This window comes from Rhinoderma darwinii, chromosome 6 (genome assembly GCF_050947455.1).
Source record: "Rhinoderma darwinii isolate aRhiDar2 chromosome 6, aRhiDar2.hap1, whole genome shotgun sequence".
Lineage (NCBI taxonomy): Eukaryota > Metazoa > Chordata > Amphibia > Anura > Rhinodermatidae > Rhinoderma > Rhinoderma darwinii.
In genome coordinates this window covers 53,216,604-53,238,608 of record NC_134692.1, presented here as the reverse complement: position 1 = coordinate 53,238,608, position 22,005 = coordinate 53,216,604, and the positions used below count along the sequence as shown (strand labels likewise).

Sequence of the window (22,005 nt, the reverse complement as noted above, 5' to 3'; positions counted from 1 at the left end):
TCCCTTCATGTACTGTGTGGATGTCTTCATTATCTATTGTTATTTTCTTTTCTTTTTATTTTCGTATTATTTATACTCATTTACGATCAGTTGGTGCTTTTGGATTCGATTAATCGCCAGTATCATGAAAATTTTGCTCCCCCCCTTTTCATAGGGTGGTTCTATCTCTATTTATGTTATGGTTTATCTTACTATGGAATCACCATTTATGACCATATATGTCTTTTAATGTGCGGACGCGGGTACTAAATTTGTTCTATTATATTTATTATATACACTTATGATTCATCTACATACGGAATATGTATTGTCCCTATTGGGATATCGGATACACCTATCATTGATGGGTACACCATTATGGCTAAAAAGGAGTGCTGTGGTCACTAGGGTTCATGACTGAGAGTAGGAGGGATCTGCACAGCTGTATATAGTGTAGACTGCTCCTGCAGCCCTGACTGGGTGTCCCCTGCAAAAACGGGGGACATTACTATTCCCTTTATTAGGGGCCAGCTGACACTTACGGCTCGCATGCCGGTTTGTCAGGTCTTCGTGGCTGTTTACACTTTTCTCAGTCCCTATCATGTCAGTTTGCGATTGTGCACCTTTCCCATACCAAAGCAGGCAGTGTCGACTCTGCTTTTATCATTATCTTTCTGAGTATTTTTCTAAGTCCGATGTGGATATTGTTGCGCACGCGTGTTGCTATTGTGATGGTATCATTATATGCCTGCTCTGAGTCTTGAGTGACAGCCACAGCGCCTGCGCTGACATGCGATGCTTTCTGCTGCTGCCCTGGAGCTCATCATTTTTCTAAGTGCCCATTATGTGCCATGGCGCATGCGCGGCTATTCTAAGGGAGTTTATCACGGGGCGTCTACTCTATGTCCATTTTGTCAGCTACGGCGCTTGCGCCGATTCCTGATGTATTGGTGTTTTCTCTCAGCATTTTTCTAAGTCCCTGCTATGACCTACTACGCATGCGTGTCATCACTGACTAGTTTGTTTGTATCGACAGTGTATCCATATCGCTCGTTGCCTCCTATTGGTTCCTCAATAGGATGATCTCTATTGGCCGGGCAGTATCATCTGTTCTTTGCGATGTCCTGAGGTGGCTGATTGGCAGCCCGTTCCTCTACACGCCTCCCATTTACGTCACTCCATGTTGCCATAAAGGCTTCCGTTTTCTCGCCGCGTCGCCATTAGCCCCATGTACCCCTGAGGACGCTACTAGTTAGCGAAACATGTCGGGGGGGCTTTAAAGTGTGTTTTTAATTCCTGTCCTAGCCGAATTTAATGCCTATTTACTAAATGTGGCTTCTATCTTGCAAGCTGACTTCAATTCAGTCAGTGTTCACCTTGGCCGTTTGAATGATTTGCCGAGCCTTCCAGCTGGCTGATTTTCACTTTCACTTCGGCACTGTGACAGTGATAATTTTAAACTGACGTTTATGTGGTCTGTCTCTTTGCTACACGTAGCTTAATAAAATTTGTTAGTTTATTTTCCTAATTAATTGTGGGTAGTCAGGAAATAAGGGTTTTTGCTTGCCTGTTGGCATTCCTGTTTTGATTGTATATTTTACCTGCTGACTGCCCTGGGTCACAACTGCTCTCTGTTTAATATTGCTGGGTTAATTACCCTTTCCTATTGACCCTGTTCCCACTGTGGAACTCTTTATATTTCATACTGTTTATTTGATATGGCTGGTTTTTTGTCTAAGAAGCCCAACATAGAGACTCTGTCCGCTGAGGTGGGTTATGTCTTTTCCACTGACAATATTCCATTGCATCAGTTTGACATCCATACAGCGTTTAGGGACCTTCAGAAAACGTATCAAAAATTTGTGCGCTCCTGTTGGGAGATAGCCAGTCTTGAGACCTATATACAGCAGAAGATTGTCTATAGGGGTCTTAGAATTAATATCACACCTAACTCACATCGTGACAACACTGCCTTCACAAAGGGGTGGGAGGACCTTCTCACTGAGAGTTCCTTGCGGATGCTTCAGTATTTGCTGGAATTCGAAAAGCAGAGCCACAGTAAAATTGGCGCTCAACTTGAAAAAGAGATATCGGATATACAGGTCTTTCAGTCCTGTCCTGAATTCGCTGCATCAGAGGCTAAACTACAAAAAAACATTGAGAAATTACAGGGTGAGATAAAGGAGCGTAAACATCGCAAATATATTCGGGATCGGAGGGACTTCGATATAGGCCAAATCTATACGTATAGGACACGCTTTGTCCCTACCCCTAAACAAACTACTGTATATACCGATTTCTCTGAATCGGATACTTCGGGTACGGAATTTTCTAGATCTACTGGTGATAGTCCCAGACTAGGTACTAAGCGTAAGGTTAGGAACACCAGGCCTGGCTTTTCAAAGAAAATCTCTACTGTATCTAAGCAGCCGCCTATTGGACCCCTGATTAGAAATAGACCATGTCCACCTGCTGTCTCCAACTCTTCATCTGTCTTATCTACATCTGTTCCTACCTATGCCCAAAGTGCCACAAGCATGATGGGCAACTCTCAGTTACCAACCACAGCTGCAGCTTCGAGTGGTGGCAATGGTACCAATACTACCATGGGCCCTTCTACTACATTTCCTTTTTTAGGACCACTCAATATGCACTGGGGACTCAAATCATAAAATCAAACATACCAACCACCAACGACGCCGATATGCAGATAATCAATTTGTCTTCATACAGTTTAAACTCACATCAGTTGACCCTCTTACAAAGGGGACTCTCATATACCCCTGCACCCCCTTTTAATGAATTCACATGGGCAAAGGATATTAATCTTTTCGCGAGAAAACTGGCCCTACATAAGCATTTTAAGGGTTCCATACAGGATGGTATCCGTCAGGATCGCCAAGAGCAAAACACCATGAGGGCTCTTGAGAGTCTCCTTCGGGAGAACCAATATGGAGTCTCTGAGGCGGTTGGCCCCTTTTCGTCGCTACGCCCCAAATCCAAGCTTACTCCCCCTTTCTCTCAGTATGGACATATTGATGTTTTTGTTAAAATGGTCTGTAAAGACCTTAAAAGCTTGAGAGGTGACAGGTCTATGGCCTTTGGTAATCTTAGCAGTGATGAGAGGATGGCGTTGGACGATTTATGTGGTAATGCGGATTTGGTGTTTAAGCCCTCGGATAAAGGAGGCAATATTGTAGTGATGGACCGTGTGGATTATGCAGACATGGTCCATAGGTTATTAGGTGATCATACAACTTATACTACCTTAAAAAGCAACCCTACGACCAACTACCTATTAGAGCTGTTTGACCTACTTACCGATGCTAAGAGTAGTAATCTTATTACTTTGGATGAATTTAAACGTCTGTATAATCCCACTCCCACTCTTGCAACCTTTTACGCTTTACCAAAGGTCCATAAATATAAGAACCCCATCCCTGGAAGACCTATAGTGTCGGGAAACGACAACCTTACACAGGGCATAAGTCTTTACGTGGACGAGATTCTGTCCCCTTTTGTCTCTGCCCTGTCATCTCACCTTAAGGATACTAAAGACACCGTCACCAGGATTCAGGAGATCAATGTCACCCCCACCACTTTGGTGGCGAGCATAGACGTGGAGTCCCTGTACACTAACATTCAGCACGACCTGGGTCTCAATGCAGTTGAATATTTTTTGAGCACCAAAGGCACACAATTTCATCGTCATAATAATTTTGTTCTATCATTATTACGTTTTCTACTCACTCATAATTTTTTCACTTTTGATGCCAAATATTATCATCAGATAAAAGGCACGGCCATGGGCACTGTTTGTGCACCTTCCTACGCCAACCTTTTCCTGGGTTGGTGGGAAGACACCATTGTTTTTTCCGACGATCTACTTTTCTTTACCTCACATATCTCCTTTTGGGGTAGATATATTGATGACATTCTCATCCTTTGGGATGGGGATGTCAACATTTTCACTGACTTCATGTCTATGCTCAATACCAACTCTATCGGTATGAAATTCACTTTTGATATAAACGATCGGGTAATTGATTTCCTGGACCTTAAGATCTCTCTGGATCCTGTTGGCGGTGTCCAAACCGATATATTTCGAAAAGCTACAGCGACTAATAGCTTCCTGCATTGGAACAGCTATCACCCACCTGCCCTGAAGAGAGGGATACCTATCGGCCAATACCTACGAGCCAAACGCAACTGTTCCGATGAGTCATCTTTTCAGAGAGAATGTGATGGTCTTTACCATAAATTTTTGGCACGGGGGTATCCAAAAAAGTGGCTCCATAGGGCCTATGCTAGGGCCAGGGCATCTCAGAGATCTGAACTACTCTCCGATAGAGGTGCTGGATCCGTATTGCCACCATCGTCCAATGCCATCCGTTGCATTGGCACTTTTGACGTGTGCTCCTCTCAGGTGGTTGGCGTTCTGAGAAAACATTGGTCGATCCTTACCGCTGACCCAGATTTAGTGGAGGTACTCCCGGCCAATCCTGCTATTACCTATCGCAGGGGTAAAAATCTCCGTGATTTTTTGGTACATAGCCATTATTCTCCTATTTCCCATAATACACCATCTACATGGTTAAAGTCACCTATAACTGGTTTCCATCCCTGCGGTAGATGTTCCTTTTGTCCTCTGATGCCTAGAGTTAGAAGTTTCACTAACCCCTTAGACAATAGACTATATCACATTAAGCAATTTCTTAACTGCCAGAGTAGCGGGATCATCTATTTGGCTAAATGTCCCTGCCCGAAATTGTATGTCGGTAAGACTCTGCAGGAATTGAGGAGGAGAGTATCGAGACATCTTAGTACCATCAATTTGAAAGAGGATACCACTCTCTCTAGACATATGCATAGGTTCCATTCTGACAACCCCAAGCTGCTCCAATTTTGGGGTATTGAACAACTAAAACTGGGACCCAGGGCTGGCAATTTGGATCAGAAACTCCTACAGGAGGAAGCACGCTGGATCCATCGTCTTGGTACCATGACCCCTCAGGGATTAAATGAGGGTTTCACTTATAGTGCCTTTCTTTGATCCGTTGTTCATTTCCCTTCATGTACTGTGTGGATGTCTTCATTATCTATTGTTATTTTCGTATTATTTATACTCATTTACGATCAGTTGGTGCTTTTGGATTCGATTAATCGCCAGTATCATGAAAATTTTGCTCCCCCCCTTTTCATAGGGTGGTTCTATCTCTATTTATGTTATGGTTTATCTTACTATGGAATCACCATTTATGACCATATATGTCTTTTAATGTGCGGCCGCGGGTACTAAATTTGTTCTATTATATTTATTATATACACTTATGATTCATCTACATACGGAATATGTATTGTCCCTATTGGGATATCGGATACACCTATCATTGATGGGTACACCATTATGGCTAAAAAGGAGTGCTGTGGTCACTAGGGTTCATGACTGAGAGTAGGAGGGATCTGCACAGCTGTATATAGTGTAGACTGCTCCTGCAGCCCTGACTGGGTGTCCCCTGCAAAAACGGGGGACATTACTATTCCCTTTATTAGGGGCCAGCTGACACTTACGGCTCGCATGCCGGTTTGTCAGGTCTTCGTGGCTGTTTACACTTTTCTCAGTCCCTATCATGTCAGTTTGCGATTGTGCACCTTTCCCATACCAAAGCAGGCAGTGTCGACTCTGCTTTTATCATTATCTTTCTGAGTATTTTTCTAAGTCCGATGTGGATATTGTTGCGCACGCGTGTTGCTATTGTGATGGTATCATTATATGCCTGCTCTGAGTCTTGAGTGACAGCCACAGCGCCTGCGCTGACATGCGATGCTTTCTGCTGCTGCCCTGGAGCTCATCATTTTTCTAAGTGCCCATTATGTGCCATGGCGCATGCGCGGCTATTCTAAGGGAGTTTATCACGGGGCGTCTACTCTATGTCCATTTCGTCAGCTACGGCGCTTGCGCCGATTCCTGATGTATTGGTGTTTTCTCTCAGCATTTTTCTAAGTCCCTGCTATGACCTACTACGCATGCGTGTCATCACTGACTAGTTTGTTTGTATCGACAGTGTATCCATATCGCTCGTTGCCTCCTATTGGTTCCTCAATAGGATGATCTCTATTGGCCGGGCAGTATCATCTGTTCTTTGCGATGTCCTGAGGTGGCTGATTGGCAGCCCGTTCCTCTACACGCCTCCCATTTACGTCACTCCATGTTGCCATAAAGGCTTCCGTTTTCTCGCCGCGTCGCCATTAGCCCCATGTACCCCTGAGGACGCTACTAGTGAGCGAAACATGTCGGGGGGGCTTTAAAGTGTGTTTTTAATTCCTGTCCTAGCCGAATTTAATGCCTATTTACTAAATGTGGCTTCTATCTTGCAAGCTGACTTCAATTCAGTCAGTGTTCACCTTGGCCGTTTGAATGATTTGCCGAGCCTTCCAGCTGGCTGATTTTCACTTTCACTTCGGCACTGTGACAGTGATAATTTTAAACTGACGTTTATGTGGTCTGTCTCTTTGCTACACGTAGCTTAATAAAATTTGTTAGTTTATTTTCCTAATTAATTGTGGGTAGTCAGGAAATAAGGGTTTTTGCTTGCCTGTTGGCATTCCTGTTTTGGGGGCTAATTCTTCACACTGTATTCATTAACTTTCTTCGCTCCTCTGCAGCAGATTTGCAGTGTAGGAGAGAAGTGAATATTGATAACAGGAAACATACTGACAGTTTTACTGTAGGTTGTTTTTTCTGTTTTTAGACATTTGAAGATTTTACTAATGATAAACAAGCTGTGGAACACCAACAGAGGATTGTAGACATCTTACTGAAGGTAAGCGCATGGTGATATAGGTTTTCTATATGGGCCTCTACTAAACTAACTTCTTCTCTAAATTCCTGGTGTCTTGTAACATTGGTAACAATTATGTATGACATACACTGTTGCCCAGGTACATCCTCTTGCATACCTCACCACCCTATCACAATTTAATCTGTTGACCATAAAATACAGCTTTATGCCAGGCTACACTCTTCACCCAATTTCATTGGTTATTCTTCTTGGGTTTGATGATGCTTATGTTCTATTTGCTTCCTGTATAAAGGGCCTATGGACTGAAGACACATTATACAATTATTATTGTAGTTTTATTTATATAGAGCCAACTAATTCCGCAGCGCTGTACAGAGTTTCTCATTACTTTTTATTGGTCCTTGACCCCATTAGGGCTCACAATCTAAATTCCAAATAAACCAATCCATATGTTTTTTTCAGGTATGGGTGGAAACCCATGCAAATAAGATGGGAACATATAAACTCCATGCAGATGTTGTCCTTGGTTGCATTTGAACCCAAGAACCTATAGCTTCCCAGACTCCTTCTTGCACTATTTTCTTATGTAGAGAATCCCTATATATTGATATGCAGACATTTTTCAGTTTAACCCCTTCCCGACATTTGACGTACATGTACGTCATGGAAAGTACTGACTTCCCGCATCTTGCCGTACATGTACGTCAAACGTTTGGCACCGGCTCAGAAGCTGAGCCGGTCCCATCATCACCGGATCTCAGCTGTATCTTACAGCTGACATCCGACTGTAACGGCGGGGACCGAAATTAGCTTCGATCCCCGCCATTAACCCCTTAAGTGCAGCGCTCAAACGCGATCGCTGCACTTAAGGTGTTTGCAGCTCATCGGAACCCCAGTAATGAAATTGCCGGGGTTCCGGTGGCTGCAATGGCAACCGGAGGCCTAATACTGGCCTCCCGGTCTGCCTAGCACCGAAGCCGGTCAAGATCCGCCCGGCGGCGGAGCCTGATCGGCTTCCGTAGCTGCCGGCAAGATGGCGCCGGGTCAGGAGCTGATCCGGCGTCATCAGCGGTGGAAGTCAGCTGTACTGTACAGCTGACATCCACCTGTAACGGCAGGAACCGGAGCTAGCTCCGATCCCTGCCATTAACCCCTTCGATGCAGCAATCGAAAGCGATTGCTGCATCGTAGCGGTTACAAGCAGATCGCCAGCCCTGACAGGCAATCGGGACTGGCGACTGCTGTTATGGCAACAGGAGACACAATAGTCTCCTGCTCTGCCATTACGGAAGCCGATTTAGGCCCCGCCGGGAGGCGAAGCCTAAACGGCTTGCTGTCAGTGAATGACTGACAGATCTAATACATTGCACTACATAGGTAGTGCAATGTATTAGAAAAAAAAAAATCTGACCGTTGGACCTTCAAGTCCCCTAGTGGGACTTGAGAAAAAGTGTAAAAAAAGTATAAAAAAGTGTAAAAAAAAGTGCAAAAAATAAAAGTTTGAAAACAATAAAAGTTTCAAGTAATCAAATAACACACAATCCCCCTTTTACTCTTATCAAGTCCTTTATTATTGAAAAATAATAATAAACCATATGTATTTGGTATCGCCACGACCGTAACGACCGGAGGTATCAAAATATTATATTATTTATTGCACGCGGTGAACAGCGTAAAAAAAACCCGTAAAAAACGTTACCAGAGTTTCTGTTTTTTAGTCACTTTGCCCTACAAATATTACAATAAAAAGTGATCAAAAAGTCGCACGTATCCAAAAATGGTACCTATAAAAACTATAGCTCGTCCCGCAAAAAACAAGCCCTCATACAACTCCGTCGACAAAAAAATTAAAACGTTATGGTTCTCACAACTTGGCGACAGAAAAAATACATTCTTTTTACAAAAGTAATTTTATTGTGCAAAAAGTTGTAAAACATAAAAAAGTTCTATAAATGAGGTATCGCCGGAATCGTACTGACCCGCAGAATAAAGGTAACATGTAGTTTATAATGCGTGGTGAACTCTGTATAAAAAAAAACCAAAAAAAGCTGTGCCAAAATTGCGTTTTTTGGTTTACCTGGCATCCCAAAAAATAGGATAAAAGGTGATCAAAAAGTCACATGTACCCCAAAATGGTACCAATAATAACTACAGCTCGTCCCGCAACAAACCAGCCCTCATACCGCTACGTCTATGAAAAATAAAATTAGTTATGGCTCCAATAAGTCAGGAAATAAAAAAATATGCAGTTGTGCCCGAGGAGAACATTTCTTCTGTTTCAAGAGGCGATTTATCAAGGACCTAAAATTAGGGAACCAGGAAGGGAGGGCCCAATCATATCCGATGGAAGCGACGGTGCCCGTATTATACCAGGATAATACTTTCCCAGCAAAATTCCCCAAACTACAAAGGCGCGGAGTGTGGACCAAAAGGGGGATAAGAAATGACACCATTTATCAGTGCGACACCGGCCTGTGCAGAAAGGATTGCTTCACAGCGTAACACACATCTATGGATTATTTTTATTTTTTTATACCACCTGACTATGCCCCTTATATACTCCGCCCCGCTTACATGTACCCCCACATTATAAAACACCAGCAATACTCAAACAAATATAGTACCAAGCAAAATCCGCTCTCCAAAAGCCAAATGGTGCTCCCTCGGCCCTGAACCCTACAGCGTGCCCAAACAGCAGTTTCCTTCAACATATATGGCACCGTCATACCCGTGAGAACCCTTTTAACAATTTTTGTGGTGTGTGTCTCCAGCGTCATAAGCTGGGCATGACATATTTGCCACTGAATGGCATATCTAGGGAAAAATATAAATTTTTAATTTGCACCATCCGCAGCGCATTCATTTATGGAAAAGACCTGTGGGGTGAAAATGCTCACTACACCCCTTAATAAATGCCTTGAGGGGTGCAGTTCCATAATGGGGTCACTTATCAGGGGTTTCTTTTTATTATTTCACATCTGAGCCTCTGCAGTTGTGAACCAATACTTTGTAAATCGCCAAATTAGGCCTCCACTCCGCATGGTACTCTTCACTTCTGAGCCCTGTCATATGTCCAGACAAAAGATTAGGGCCACATGTAGGGTGTTTCTAAAACCGGGAAACACCGCATAATAATTAGAGAGCTGTCTTGTTATGGTGGCACAAGCCGGGCACCACATATTGGCATATCTATGGAAAAAAATCCCATTTTCACTCTGCAACATTGAGCGCACACTAATTTCTACAAAACACCTGCAGGGTTAAAATGCTTACTACACCCCTTGGTAAATGCATTGAGGGGTGTAGTTTACAAAATGGGGTCACTTCTGGGGGGTTTCCACTGTTTTGGGCCCACAGGTGCCCAGAAACCAATCCAGCAACATCTGCACTCCAAATGGCGGTCCTTCCCTTCTGAGCCCTGCCGTTTGCCCAAACAGCAGTTTATGACCACATATGGGGTATTGCCGTACTCGGGAGAAATAGCTTTACAAATGTTGGGTTCTTTTTTTCCTTTATTTGTTGAGAAAATGAAAAAATTTGCGTTAAAGCTACGTCTTATTGAAGAAAAAGGACTGTTTTTATTTTCACTGCCTAATTCTAATAAATTCTATGAAACATCTGTGGGGTCAAAATGCTCACTACACCCCTAGATGCATTCTTCAAGAGGTGTAGTTTCCTAAATGGAGTCCCTTTTTGGGCGTTTTCATTGTTTTGTCCCCTCAGGGGCTTTGCAAATGTGACCTGGCCTCCGCAAATCATTCCTGCTAAATGTGATCTCAAAAAGTCAAATAGTGCTCTTTCCCTTCTCAGCCTCGCCGTGTGTCCAAACAGCCGTTTATTACCACATGTGGGGTATTGTTTTACTCGGGAGAAATTGCTTTACAAATTTTGTGGTGCTTTTTCTCCTTTAGTCCTTCTGGAAATGAGAAAAAATTAGCTAAACCTACATTTTCTTTGAAAAAATGTAGATCATTATTTTCAGGGCCTACTTCCAATAATTTCTGCAAAAAAACTGTGGTGTCAAATCGCTCACTATACCCCTAGATAATTTCCTCAATGGGTGTTGTTTCCAAAATGGGGTCACTTGTGGGGGGTTTCCACTGTTTTGTCCCCTCAGGGGCTTTGTAAATGTAACATGGCCTCCGCAAACCATTCCTGCTAAATTTGAGTTCCAAAAGCCAAATGGCGCTCTTTCCCTTCTCAGCCTCGCCGTGTGTCCAAACAGCCGTTTATTACCACATGTGGGGTACTGTTTTACTCGGGAGAAATTTCTTTACAAATTTTATGGTGATTTTTCTCCTTTAGTCCTTGTGGAAATGAAAAAAAATTAGCTAAACCTACATTTTATTTGAAAAAATGTAGATTTTCATTTTCACAGCCTACTTGCAAAAATTTCTGCAAAAAACCTGTGGGGTCAAAATGCTCACTATACCCCTAGATAATTTCCTCAAGGGGTATAGTTTCCAAAATGGGGTCACTTGTTTGGGGTTTTCACTGTTTTGTCCCCTCAGGGGCTTTGTAAATGTGACATGGCCTCCGCAAACCATTCCTGCTAAATGTGAACTCCAAAAGCCAAATGGCGCTCTTTCCCTTCTCAGCCACGCCGTGTCTCCAAACAACCGTTTATTACCACATGTGAGGTATTGTTTTACTCGGGAGAAATTGCTTTACAAATTTTGCGGTGCTTTTTCTCCTTTAGTCCTTGTGGAAATGAGAAAAAAAATCGCTAAACCTACATTTTCTTTGAAGAAATGTTGATTTTAATTTTCACGGCCTACTTCCAATAATTTCTGTAAAAAACCTGTGCGGTGAAAATGCTCACTACACCCCTAGATAATTTCCTTGAGGTGTCTAGTTTCCCAGATGGGGTCACTTTTGGGGGATTTTGACTGTTTTGGCACCGCAAGAGCCCTTCAAACCTGACATGGTGCCTAAAATATATTCTAACAAAAATAAGGCCCCAAAATCCACTAGGTGCTCCTTTGCTTCTGAGGCCGGTGTTTCAGTCCAGTAGCACGCTACGGCCACATGTGGGATATTTCCTAAAACTGCAAAAACTGGGCAACAAATATTGAGTTGCATTTCTCTGGTAAAACCTTCTGTGTTATAAAAAAAATTGTATTAAAAATGTATTTCTGCAGAAAAATATGAAATTTGTAAATTTCACCTCTACTTTGCTTTAATTCCTGTGAAATGTTTAAAGGGTTAAGACATTTTCTAAATGCTGTTTTGAATACTTTGAGGGGTGAAGTTTTTAAAATGGGGTGACTTTTTTGGGGTTTCTAATATATAAGGCCCTCAAAACCACTTCACAACTGAACTGGCCCCTGTAAAAATAGCCTTTTGAAATTTTCTTGAAAATGTGAGAAATTGCTGCTAAAGTTCTAAGCCTTGTGAGGTCATAGAAAAATAAAAGGATGTTCAAAAAACGATGCCAATCTAAAGTAGACATATGGGGGATGTTAATTAGCAACAATTTTGTGTATTATAACTGCCTGTCTTACAAGCAGATACATTTAAATTGAGAAAAATGCTAATTTTTGCAATTTTTCGCTAAATTTTGGTGTTTTTCACAATTAAATACTGAACATATCGAGCAAATTTTGCCAGTAACATAAAGTCCAATGTGTCACGAGAAAACAATCTCAGAATCGCTTGGATAGGTGAAAGCATTCCGGAGTTATTACCACATAAAGTGACACATGTCAGATTTGAAAAATGAGGCTCTGTCAGGAAGGTCAAAAGTGGCTAAAGAGGGAAGGGGTTAAGGTTTTGAAAATGTTTGTTAATGGTAAAGTGAAGCTAAAACAGACTGTTTAGACTGTTTGGCTCCACAGTCTGTTTCCAAATTGCCTTCTGAGAAATATTTATTAGTGTTTTTCTCTCCTTCAGGTTATGGTTGAAAACTCCGACTTCACACCTTCACAGGTTGGCTGCCTTTTCACATTCTTGGCTCGCCAACTTGCCAAACCAGACAATACACTTTTTGTTAACAGAGTCCTGTTTGATCAGGTAAGAATGTCAATTATATCTATTATCTAAATTATTAGCTGACATGCAGTTATTGCCGGAATGAACTACAGTTTAGAAATATTACCTGGATAAGAGTTCTCTGCTGTATTATAGGTAGCTAAAGCTTTAGTTGCTTATGGCTATTGGCAGTTTCTTGGTGACAATTTGGCTGAAATAGTGTAGCTTCAATCAGTTGCTGCCGTTTTGTCCTCAGACAGTGAATTAACCATTTACAGCACACAGTCAATTATGTAGAATGCAAGTAATAAGTATGGCGGTTCTCGGGACTCGTGATCTACAGAGCACAACTAAATACAGTTTTGATTGGTGATTCTGGGTGTAGATCCTGGGGATCGTCTTTTAGTGGCTGATTTCTTTGGGGTGGAGCAAGAAAGTACAAGGGAATTGCTATTAATAAGCTCAACTATTATGAGTGTGTTGAGGAATTTGTAATTATGTTTATTAATGCCATTCTCTTTAATTAATCAGGTTCTTGAGTTCTTGTGTAGTCCTGATGATGATTCCAGACATTCAGAAAGACAACAGGTACGGCCTCTTAGATGCAGGCCATGTAATGTTCTTTATAATGTATAGCCCAAAAGATCAAATACATAGGTATAATGGGCTATATACTTCACATGAATAAAAAGAAGATTAATATATTCAAAACGCAGCAATCACTAGCGCAAGCCTGTAATCTTGCCCCCGCATAGGTGTAAGGTGGTTTTATATCTAAATTGATGCCACTGGGTCAAATGGGCGACCATTAACAGCGTAGCGCAGCTGAGATCGAACTCCATAAGCCACATGCACCACGCTGTTTTTGGAATTAACAGCGTCCCTTCCTTACCTAACCCATTGAAACCATACTGGCTGGTAGGTATTGGCCACTCATTCTAAGAGGTCCCCTGATGTGTCTACATCTAATCGATGGACGAAATGCATTGGGTGTGCGATGAGGAATCATAATAGGGCTTTTTATGGACAGGAGTAGGTTCCAGATGGGGTTGCCCCTCCGTGTCAGGCCTTAGGTATATCTGCAAGGCGAAATAGGGACAGAGGATATGTCTCCATACACTATTGGACTACAGCTAAGGACTTGTATTAACACCCCTGTTCTGTTGTCTGTAAATGACTGAACAAGTAAGATTGTTCCATTACTACCTTGAAATATAATGTGACTGTTTTCACAATGCTTAACATTCTTACATCATTGACACTGATGTTCTCGCTCATTAAACCCAGTGGCATTAATTTAGATGTAATACACTTTAGAATTTCGAATGGTTTTATAAAGTACAGTAAAAAAAAATAGTGTAGTACCATGTTAGCCAAAAACAATTCTGTAATGTTAAATACTTTTTGTGTTAAAAAAGACGAAAGTATTGTAGGTATGATATATTTATTGGCTAACGAGAAAAATTATATATGAAGCTTTCAGAGCACACAGACTTCAGGCAGGTTTTCAAATGAATGACTTAGAAAAAAGCACAACGTTTAAGATGTTACACAAAGACAATTTGTACATAAGGTAATACATCATTAAGATAAGCCGGGGCAATAAAACTGAAGTTATATGGGTGATGACTAAAGGCTCTTTTACACTGGCTAATTATTGGGCAAACGGAAGTTCACAGAACACTCGTTCACGATAATTGCCTTGTGTAAAAAGGGCAATGATCCGCCGATGAATGAGAAAACACATGTTAATGAGCTGATTGTATCGTTTTAAATACTGAAAATATTATCGTTGTCAGCAACACATCTCCCTGTAAAAACGGAGATGTGCTGCCGACGTGATAAGAATGTATGGGGACGAGCGATCAGAGTAACGAGCACTCGTCCCCATAGTAGCTCCTTGTGAAAGTTGCAAACGAGAGCCGATCAACGAGCTGTCTCTTTGATCGATGCTCGTTTACGCGGCCCAGGTCGGGCTGTGTAAAAGTACCGTTAGGAGTTAAGGCATCTGGGAGTCAGTCTGATGGGGGACGTGACGTGTGTCCATGTAATGGCTCATAAATCCGGGTGTTCTATTAAGGCCTTGTGTCAATGACTGGGATGTTATCATCCGCTTGAATTCCCAAATTATCCTTTCTCTGTTGTTCTTCTCAGGATTTGAGCATGTAACTTCACGTAACCTGGGCGTACACAGGTTTTTGTCAAGTTGGAACTTTACGGGTTATCCATGATTTTGTCTAAGCGATGCACATTCACTTCATAGATCATTACTCATTATAAAATGAATAAATATTGTTACCATACAGTGTACCTAGACAATGACATACTGTGCACAGAACTAATGCCACTGTGCAGTAAATGTAAAAAATGATGCAATACTGGACAAATAATTAATGCAGCTATACAGAACGTAAATGATGCACCCATATAACAAGAGCCAGAGTGCCTTCGTTGAAAGTGTGGTCAGTATATCCCCATTAAAAGAACCAATTCAAACTGATTGCCCCCTGTACACAGAAGAACTAGCAGAGTGATCCCGATAAACAATGGTGCCAGCAGAGTGCCCTCTATAAACAGTGGTAGTTTAGTGCCATACAAGCACATATGCCAGCATAACGTTGCAGTATTATTTGTGGTCGCAATAAAGTGGTTAATGGATACATCGCTGATGTTCTAGGGTGGTGAAGTGGTTAGTGTTGTTGTTCTTCTGTTTGATATAAATGGGTCCAAAATTGTGTTTAATAATTATATCTTCACTGGGGTCAGAGCTCTTACCGTTTACCTTCACACAGACCGAGTTAGGCCCTGTTCACACTTGGGTTTATAACTGAGCCATGACAGCTATTCATTTATTTCTGTTGCTTATATAGTGTTGGCATACTCCGCAGGGCTTTACAGATTGTCACCATTCACATCCCTGTCCCCAGTGGGGCTCACAAATAAATTTCTCTATCTCTGTCACATCGGAGGGACAATTTGATAGGAATCTAATTAACCTATCAGTATGGCTTTTTTTGGACTATGGGAGAAAACTTTAGTACCAGGCGGAAACCCATTCAAACACTGGGAGAACGTACAAAATGTTGTCCTTGGTTGGATCTGAGCCTCGGACCCCATTTCTGGCTTCCGTTATGACAATTGAATTTTCAAGCGTATCCCAACGAATCTTGAAGCATCTCGTTTGACTAATAATGGGTTCTGTCAAGTTTCCATTAAGATACCGGTACTGGACCGCAAGGATAGGGCTGCAGACTGTGCTATTCTTACCATCAAAGATACGGGAACATCAGACAAAAAACTAAAATAAGTAGTGCAAACAGAGCTTTAAATGGATTTTACAGGATTAGAAAAACATATTTGCTTTCTTCCAAAAATAGTCCCTAACCTGTCCATGGGTTGTGTCTGATATTGCAGCTTCGCTCTTTTGAAGTGACAGGCGCTGAGCTGCAATACCACACACAGCCTGCAGGAAAGGTGTGGTGCTTTTTTGGAAGAAGGCAGTCAAGTTTTTCTAATCCTGTGGAGACTGTATGTTCTTCAAATATGCATAAAAGTAAACTGCACCCCCCCTTATATACTATTACTATAAATTGATCTTTAAGTAATAGGTTACATACTATATTCTTGGTGTGTTTCTTTCATATCCATTAATACCTTATTTACAACATATTATTAGCGGTACCATCCTATCCATACACTATATAAACAACAGGAGTAGCTATACTAAAAAATGTCTAGTTCCTACAAACATCAGACACTCTATTGTTGCATTCCCACCTCTCAGAGATTCCGTCCGCCCCAACTAGGACACAAGGCTAATCGCTATATAAGCATATGTAAAAGTGGGGTTGTGTCATTATCTGGCTAAAGACCTTCAAGCAGGTTTTATATACGGTACATATATACCATGACATCAGAGACTATTCAGAACTTATTGTTCAATATAGCTTATCCCAATCGATCAAGGAATTCTCAATCCCCAATTCTGGAGAGAGACTCGTCCCAGAAAGCAAGGACTTAAATTATTTATTGTACCGCCAGACCAAAAAGCCCCATAAATAATGGGAATAGTTGTCCAGCATATGGTTCCAGTTTAACACCATAGGCTAAGGTTTATCTGTGTGGGTTTGTGTCTGGGCATATTGTAGGGAAATAAAAAAAACTTTAGCGTAAGGTGTTAAACTGGAACCGTATGCTGGACGACTATTCCCATTTATTTATGGGGCATTTTGGTCTGGCAGTACAATAAATAGTTTAAGTATTACTTTACTTATATACTTTTTTACTTATATACATTTTTTGTGTGCACCACCCATGATTGGTCGAGTTGTCCTTTCCTGCTGGTGAAACCTACTTGGCTGTGCTGCTGATTTCTTGAATATGTACAATATAGAACATCACCGGTAATAAATGTGGCTGTTATTGTTAATAATTAAGTTGTTTTTTTTTTAATGTAGCAATTCTAATACTAAAAATCACACGTTTTTATATAAGGTAGTAGGCCTTTAGCCAATACATGTCACCTTGTAAGAAGGAATTATAAATGCCAACCTGTGGCTCTCTGTGTTGTGATCTTGTACCCTGGAAATCGCCTTCTGTGATTTTGATGGTTTCTGTTTTAGGTTCTCCTAGAGCTGCTTCAGGCTGGAGGAATCGTTCAGTTTGAAGAGAACAGACTGATCCACCTGGCGGAGAGAGCACAGTTGTAAGATCATTCTGCTACAATTATTTGCTGTCTTGCTATCTTATATTCTAGGTCTTATACAGGATTATTCACTCACTATTTTGCCTGCGTAATTTTTCCAATGACTGCATCATGAATTGCTGCTGGAATATTTCTATTCTGTCAACGATAATGAATCCTAATGAATAACAACAAGCAGAGATCTTGAAAACTGCGAAGAAGAAAGTATATTGAAAATGGCTTAACTTTTAATTATGCAAAAAAATACCTATTTTGCTCAAAAAGGACAACCCCTTTAATGCTAGACTATCGCAATCTGACGGACCTCATTACAATCAGTGGGGTCCGGCAGGATTCAACAGGGGCCGTTTGTAAACCGATCCGATTTAGCTGTCAAAGTGGTTATGCGGGGACCGAAAATGATTAGCAGTGTACTCACTGCACTATGTGAGTACACTCGCTAATATACAGGGTGGGCCATTTATATGGATACACCTAAATAAAATGGGAATGGTTGGGGATATTAACTTCCTGTTTGTGGCACATTAGTATATGGGAGGGGGAAACTTTTCAAGCTGGGTGTTTACCATGGCGGCCATTTTGAAGTCTGACATTTTGTATCCAACTTTAGTTTTTTCAATGGGAAGAGGGTCATGTGACACATCAAACTTATCGAGAATTTCACAAGAAAAACAATGGTGTGCTTGGTTTTAATGTTACTTTATTCTTTCATGAGTTATTTACAAGTTTCTGACCACTTATAAAATGTGTTCAAAGTGCTGCCCATTGTGTTGGATTGTCAATGCAACCCTCTTCTCCCACTCTTCACACACTGATAGCAACACCGCAGAAGAAATGCTAGCACAGGCTTCCAGTATCCGTAGTTTCAGTTGCTGCACATCTCGTATCTTCATAACATAGACAATTGCCTTCAGATGACCCAAAGATAAAAGTCACCTCAAGGCTGCGGGATATCTGAAATTGCTACATTATGCTGTGTTTCCCTCATTATGCACTGAAGCTGGCACGTTCCCTGAGTTTTTCCAGCAAGATGGTGCACCACCATATTATGGGTGTCAGGTCCGAACATTCCTAGATGAACAGTTTCCTGGAAAGTGGATTGGTCGTCGTGGGCCAGTTGAATGGCCCCCTAGGTCTCCCGATCTGACCCCCTTAGACTTTTATCTTTGGGGTCATCTGAAGGCAATTGTCTATGCTGTGAAGATACGAGATGTGCAGCAACTGAAACTACGGATACTGGAAGCCTGTGCTAGCATTTCTTCTGCGGTGTTGCTATCAGTGTGTGAAGAGTGGGAGAAGAGGGTTGCATTGACAATCCAACACAATGGGCAGCACTTTGAACACATTTTATAAGTGGTCAGAAACTTGTAAATAACTCATGAAAGAATAAAGTAACGTTAAAACCAAGCACACCATTGTTTTTCTTGTGAAATTCTCGATAAGTTTGTGTCACATGACCCTCTTCCCATTGAAAAAACTAAAGTTGGATACAAAATGTCCGACTTCAAAATGGCCACCATGGTCAACACCCAGCTTGAAAAGTTCCCCCCTCCCATATACTAATGTGCCACAAACAGGAAGTTAATATCACCAACCATTCCCATTTTATTTAGGTGTATCCATATAAATGGCCCACCCTGTACATTCCTGTCCCCGGTCGCACTGATTATGAGATTTTAATAGATTTTTACAGCAATGCCGAAGAGTCGTGTCGTCCTGAATGAAGACTATACCACTAGACTTCCGGTCCACCGCCAGCGTTATAAAAATCTATTATAATCTCATAAACAGCTCGACGGGGGAGCGGAATGTATATTAGCAGTGAGTACACTGCTAATACTTTTCGGTCCCCACATAACCCCTTTAAAAATTATGCACCTTTTTCATTGCTCAATTGCATCTAAAATAAAAAAAGGAATGCGACTTTGAAAATAGTCTTGTCTACAGCTCCTATACATACTTCCTATATGTATCTATGGTTACAGACTACATAAAAAAAACTTTGTGTAGTTACACAAGGACACAAAAGTTTGCATAGGAGCTGTATTCACAAAACGGTCGGATATTTGTAATCAAGACTATTTGTATTGGAGTAATAAAAAATTAATTGCAAAAGTGTGAGTAGGTTTTAATGGCATTGGGATCAATTGCATTTCTGTAAATAATAATTGTGTCTTTTTTGTGTTTTTATTTAGTTACCAGATCTGTGAGTTTATGTATGAGAGGAAGCACCTATACGATAAAATCATAGAATGTTATTTGCAAGATCCCATGAGAAAGGTATTGTGAAAAAGGTCATTGTTTTGTTACATAAACATCCCACAGTTCCCATTACTCAATATACCAGAAATGTCCTTCCTACCAAGAAGCTGAGTGGAAAAACTCATTTTTTACATTGTATATATTTCTGCCCGCTGTTCAGAATATGGATTTATATTTCCCCTCCATTGCGCTTTCATTCCACTTAGTGTCCAGAGGGATTGAGTGCTGCAAAATATATGTTGGTTTCTTCTAACAGAAGGGTTTCTACTAGATATGCATTCTACTTGCAGGTAGACTGTAATATATCTCTTTTGCTTGAGTATGTATTATATATACATACTGTGCCATTGAAAATATAAAACGTCAAGTCTATCAAGCCTTACAGCAGAAAACATTTTATTTTTTTTTCCAGACCAGCAACATTTTATCCTTTTATTTAGGTTGGTTTGTGTGAGGTTGCTGTTCTGTATAACTATCAGTTACCTGTAGGCCTCATGCACACGACCGTAGTCATGTGCACGGCCGTGATTTTCGGGTCGGCCGGGGGAGGAGTGTCACCCGCAAGCCGCCCGGAAATCGCAGGCTGTGCAGATGGCCGCGGCCATTATTTGCTATGAGCCCGGACTAAGACTTGCCCGTTCTTTCTGCGGTCCGGGCTCCAGGGCCATACACGGTGCATGGCCCCATAGGAATGAATGGGGCCGCAATTCTCCCATAGATTTCCGGGGGATTTGCGGCCGCAAAAGCACGTTCGTGTGCATGGGGCCTAAGCCTTAGGAGAATATAACTGCATAGATATCCGGAGCATTAACAAAAATTGGAATAATAAAATCTGATGGGCTGCTATGGAAACCACGTGGAATTAAAACTTTTCCTTGATGGTCTGTCTGTCTCTCTGTCTGTCTGTCTCTGTCTGTCTACTAATCGGTACAATACTAACAATATAGCATGGTAATAAATGCTGTTTTTTTAGGGAATATATTCTCTAATGTTTTCTAATAGCTTCCCCAAAGGGAAGCCTAAAGTTGTCTGTACACCTTGGATAAATGGCGGTGGATCTCACTGATTTAGATGAGATCCACCAACCATCTGCTGTATGTGTAAACGAGGCTTAAACATTCTTCATTTCAACATTTGCTGCCAAGGGATATAAGTTTTGTCAGAGGTATCTAGAAACTGCTTATCCCTGTATTTGAACATGCACTTTTGGCCAGGGGAGGCAGTGAGAGATGGCGGTCAGCGGCCGTCTGACAATTACCTTATGTGTATGTCAAGCTATAGCTTTAAAGGGGTTGTCTCAAGGGTTATTGATGGCATATCACTAGAATATGCCATCGATGTCCAATTGGCAGAGGTCTGACCTTTGTGATCCCCTCTGAAAACATGAACATTGTGGCAGCAGTGCTATGAAACCTCCGTGCCACATTGTCTCCTGTCGTCTCCGCTCCGTACCACTTTGTTCTATCAATCTGCAGGAGTCACAACAGTTGGACCTTCACGATCGTACATTGATGGCATTTCCTAGCGTGATTTTCCTGCAAGAACTCCTTTACTGGTGACTTTGTGGCAGCGTACACCATGATACTACAACAGATTTACAACCCTTTATCTAGTCCGCTGACAACATGTATCTTACTGTTGCACAGTTATTTTATTCTCATCAAATTATTATTTTCCCCCACTCAGCAAGAAGTTTTTAATTATATACATAATATCTTGTCAATTCCTGGATACAGTCCTGAGGAGAAGCAGTCAACGTGGGACAAAACAATGAGACATATGGAGGTATGCCAAATTTTATATTCAAGCAATCGGGGGGGGGGGGGGAGTATGAAACTGCATGACATTCTATACATATGTACAGGTGGAATACCCAATTCTGTCATAATTATGTCCAACTTCTAGGCTGCTAGGTGATTCAAGTATAGGTTCATTTTAATGTTTGGCGAGCCTACACTATTTATATATTATGGATTTGAATAAATAGCAATTCCCTATTATATAATATCAGAACCCCTCCAATACTACTTACGGTTTTTGGGACTTCACACCTGTAGCATTTCAGAAGTCTGTCCATGTGATGTTATTTTTACTTTAGGTTATATTCACACAGTAGATTTGTTGCAGATATTTCAACCACTGTCCCATACATCTGAATGGGGCTTTCAGAAATCCATGCACATACGGCAGAAACACCCCTGTCAGATGTATTACACAGATGTGAATTCACCCTTAGTTTCCTGAGTGTTTCCCCTTCTCATCATCCATTTTTTGTAGCTTTCTCTT

At 41.4% G+C, this 22,005-nt stretch overlaps 1 protein-coding gene across 2 annotated transcripts in view; it reads left to right on the top strand.

Moving 5' to 3' along the window:
• Positions 1-22,005, top strand: part of VPS8 (VPS8 subunit of CORVET complex) — a 163,298-nt gene that overhangs the window by 74,608 nt on the left and 66,685 nt on the right. The window contains exons 28-33 of one of the 2 annotated variants that reach the window (XM_075829728.1): positions 6,732-6,803; positions 12,675-12,794; positions 13,284-13,340; positions 17,375-17,457; positions 19,653-19,737; positions 21,406-21,504. In XM_075829728.1, coding sequence (XP_075685843.1) covers positions 6,732-6,803; positions 12,675-12,794; positions 13,284-13,340; positions 17,375-17,457; positions 19,653-19,737; positions 21,406-21,504 — 516 coding nt within the window. The remainder of the gene's footprint in view (positions 1-6,731; positions 6,804-12,674; positions 12,795-13,283; positions 13,341-17,374; positions 17,458-19,652; positions 19,738-21,405; positions 21,505-22,005) is intronic. The other variant, XM_075829729.1, reaches the window with a different exon arrangement.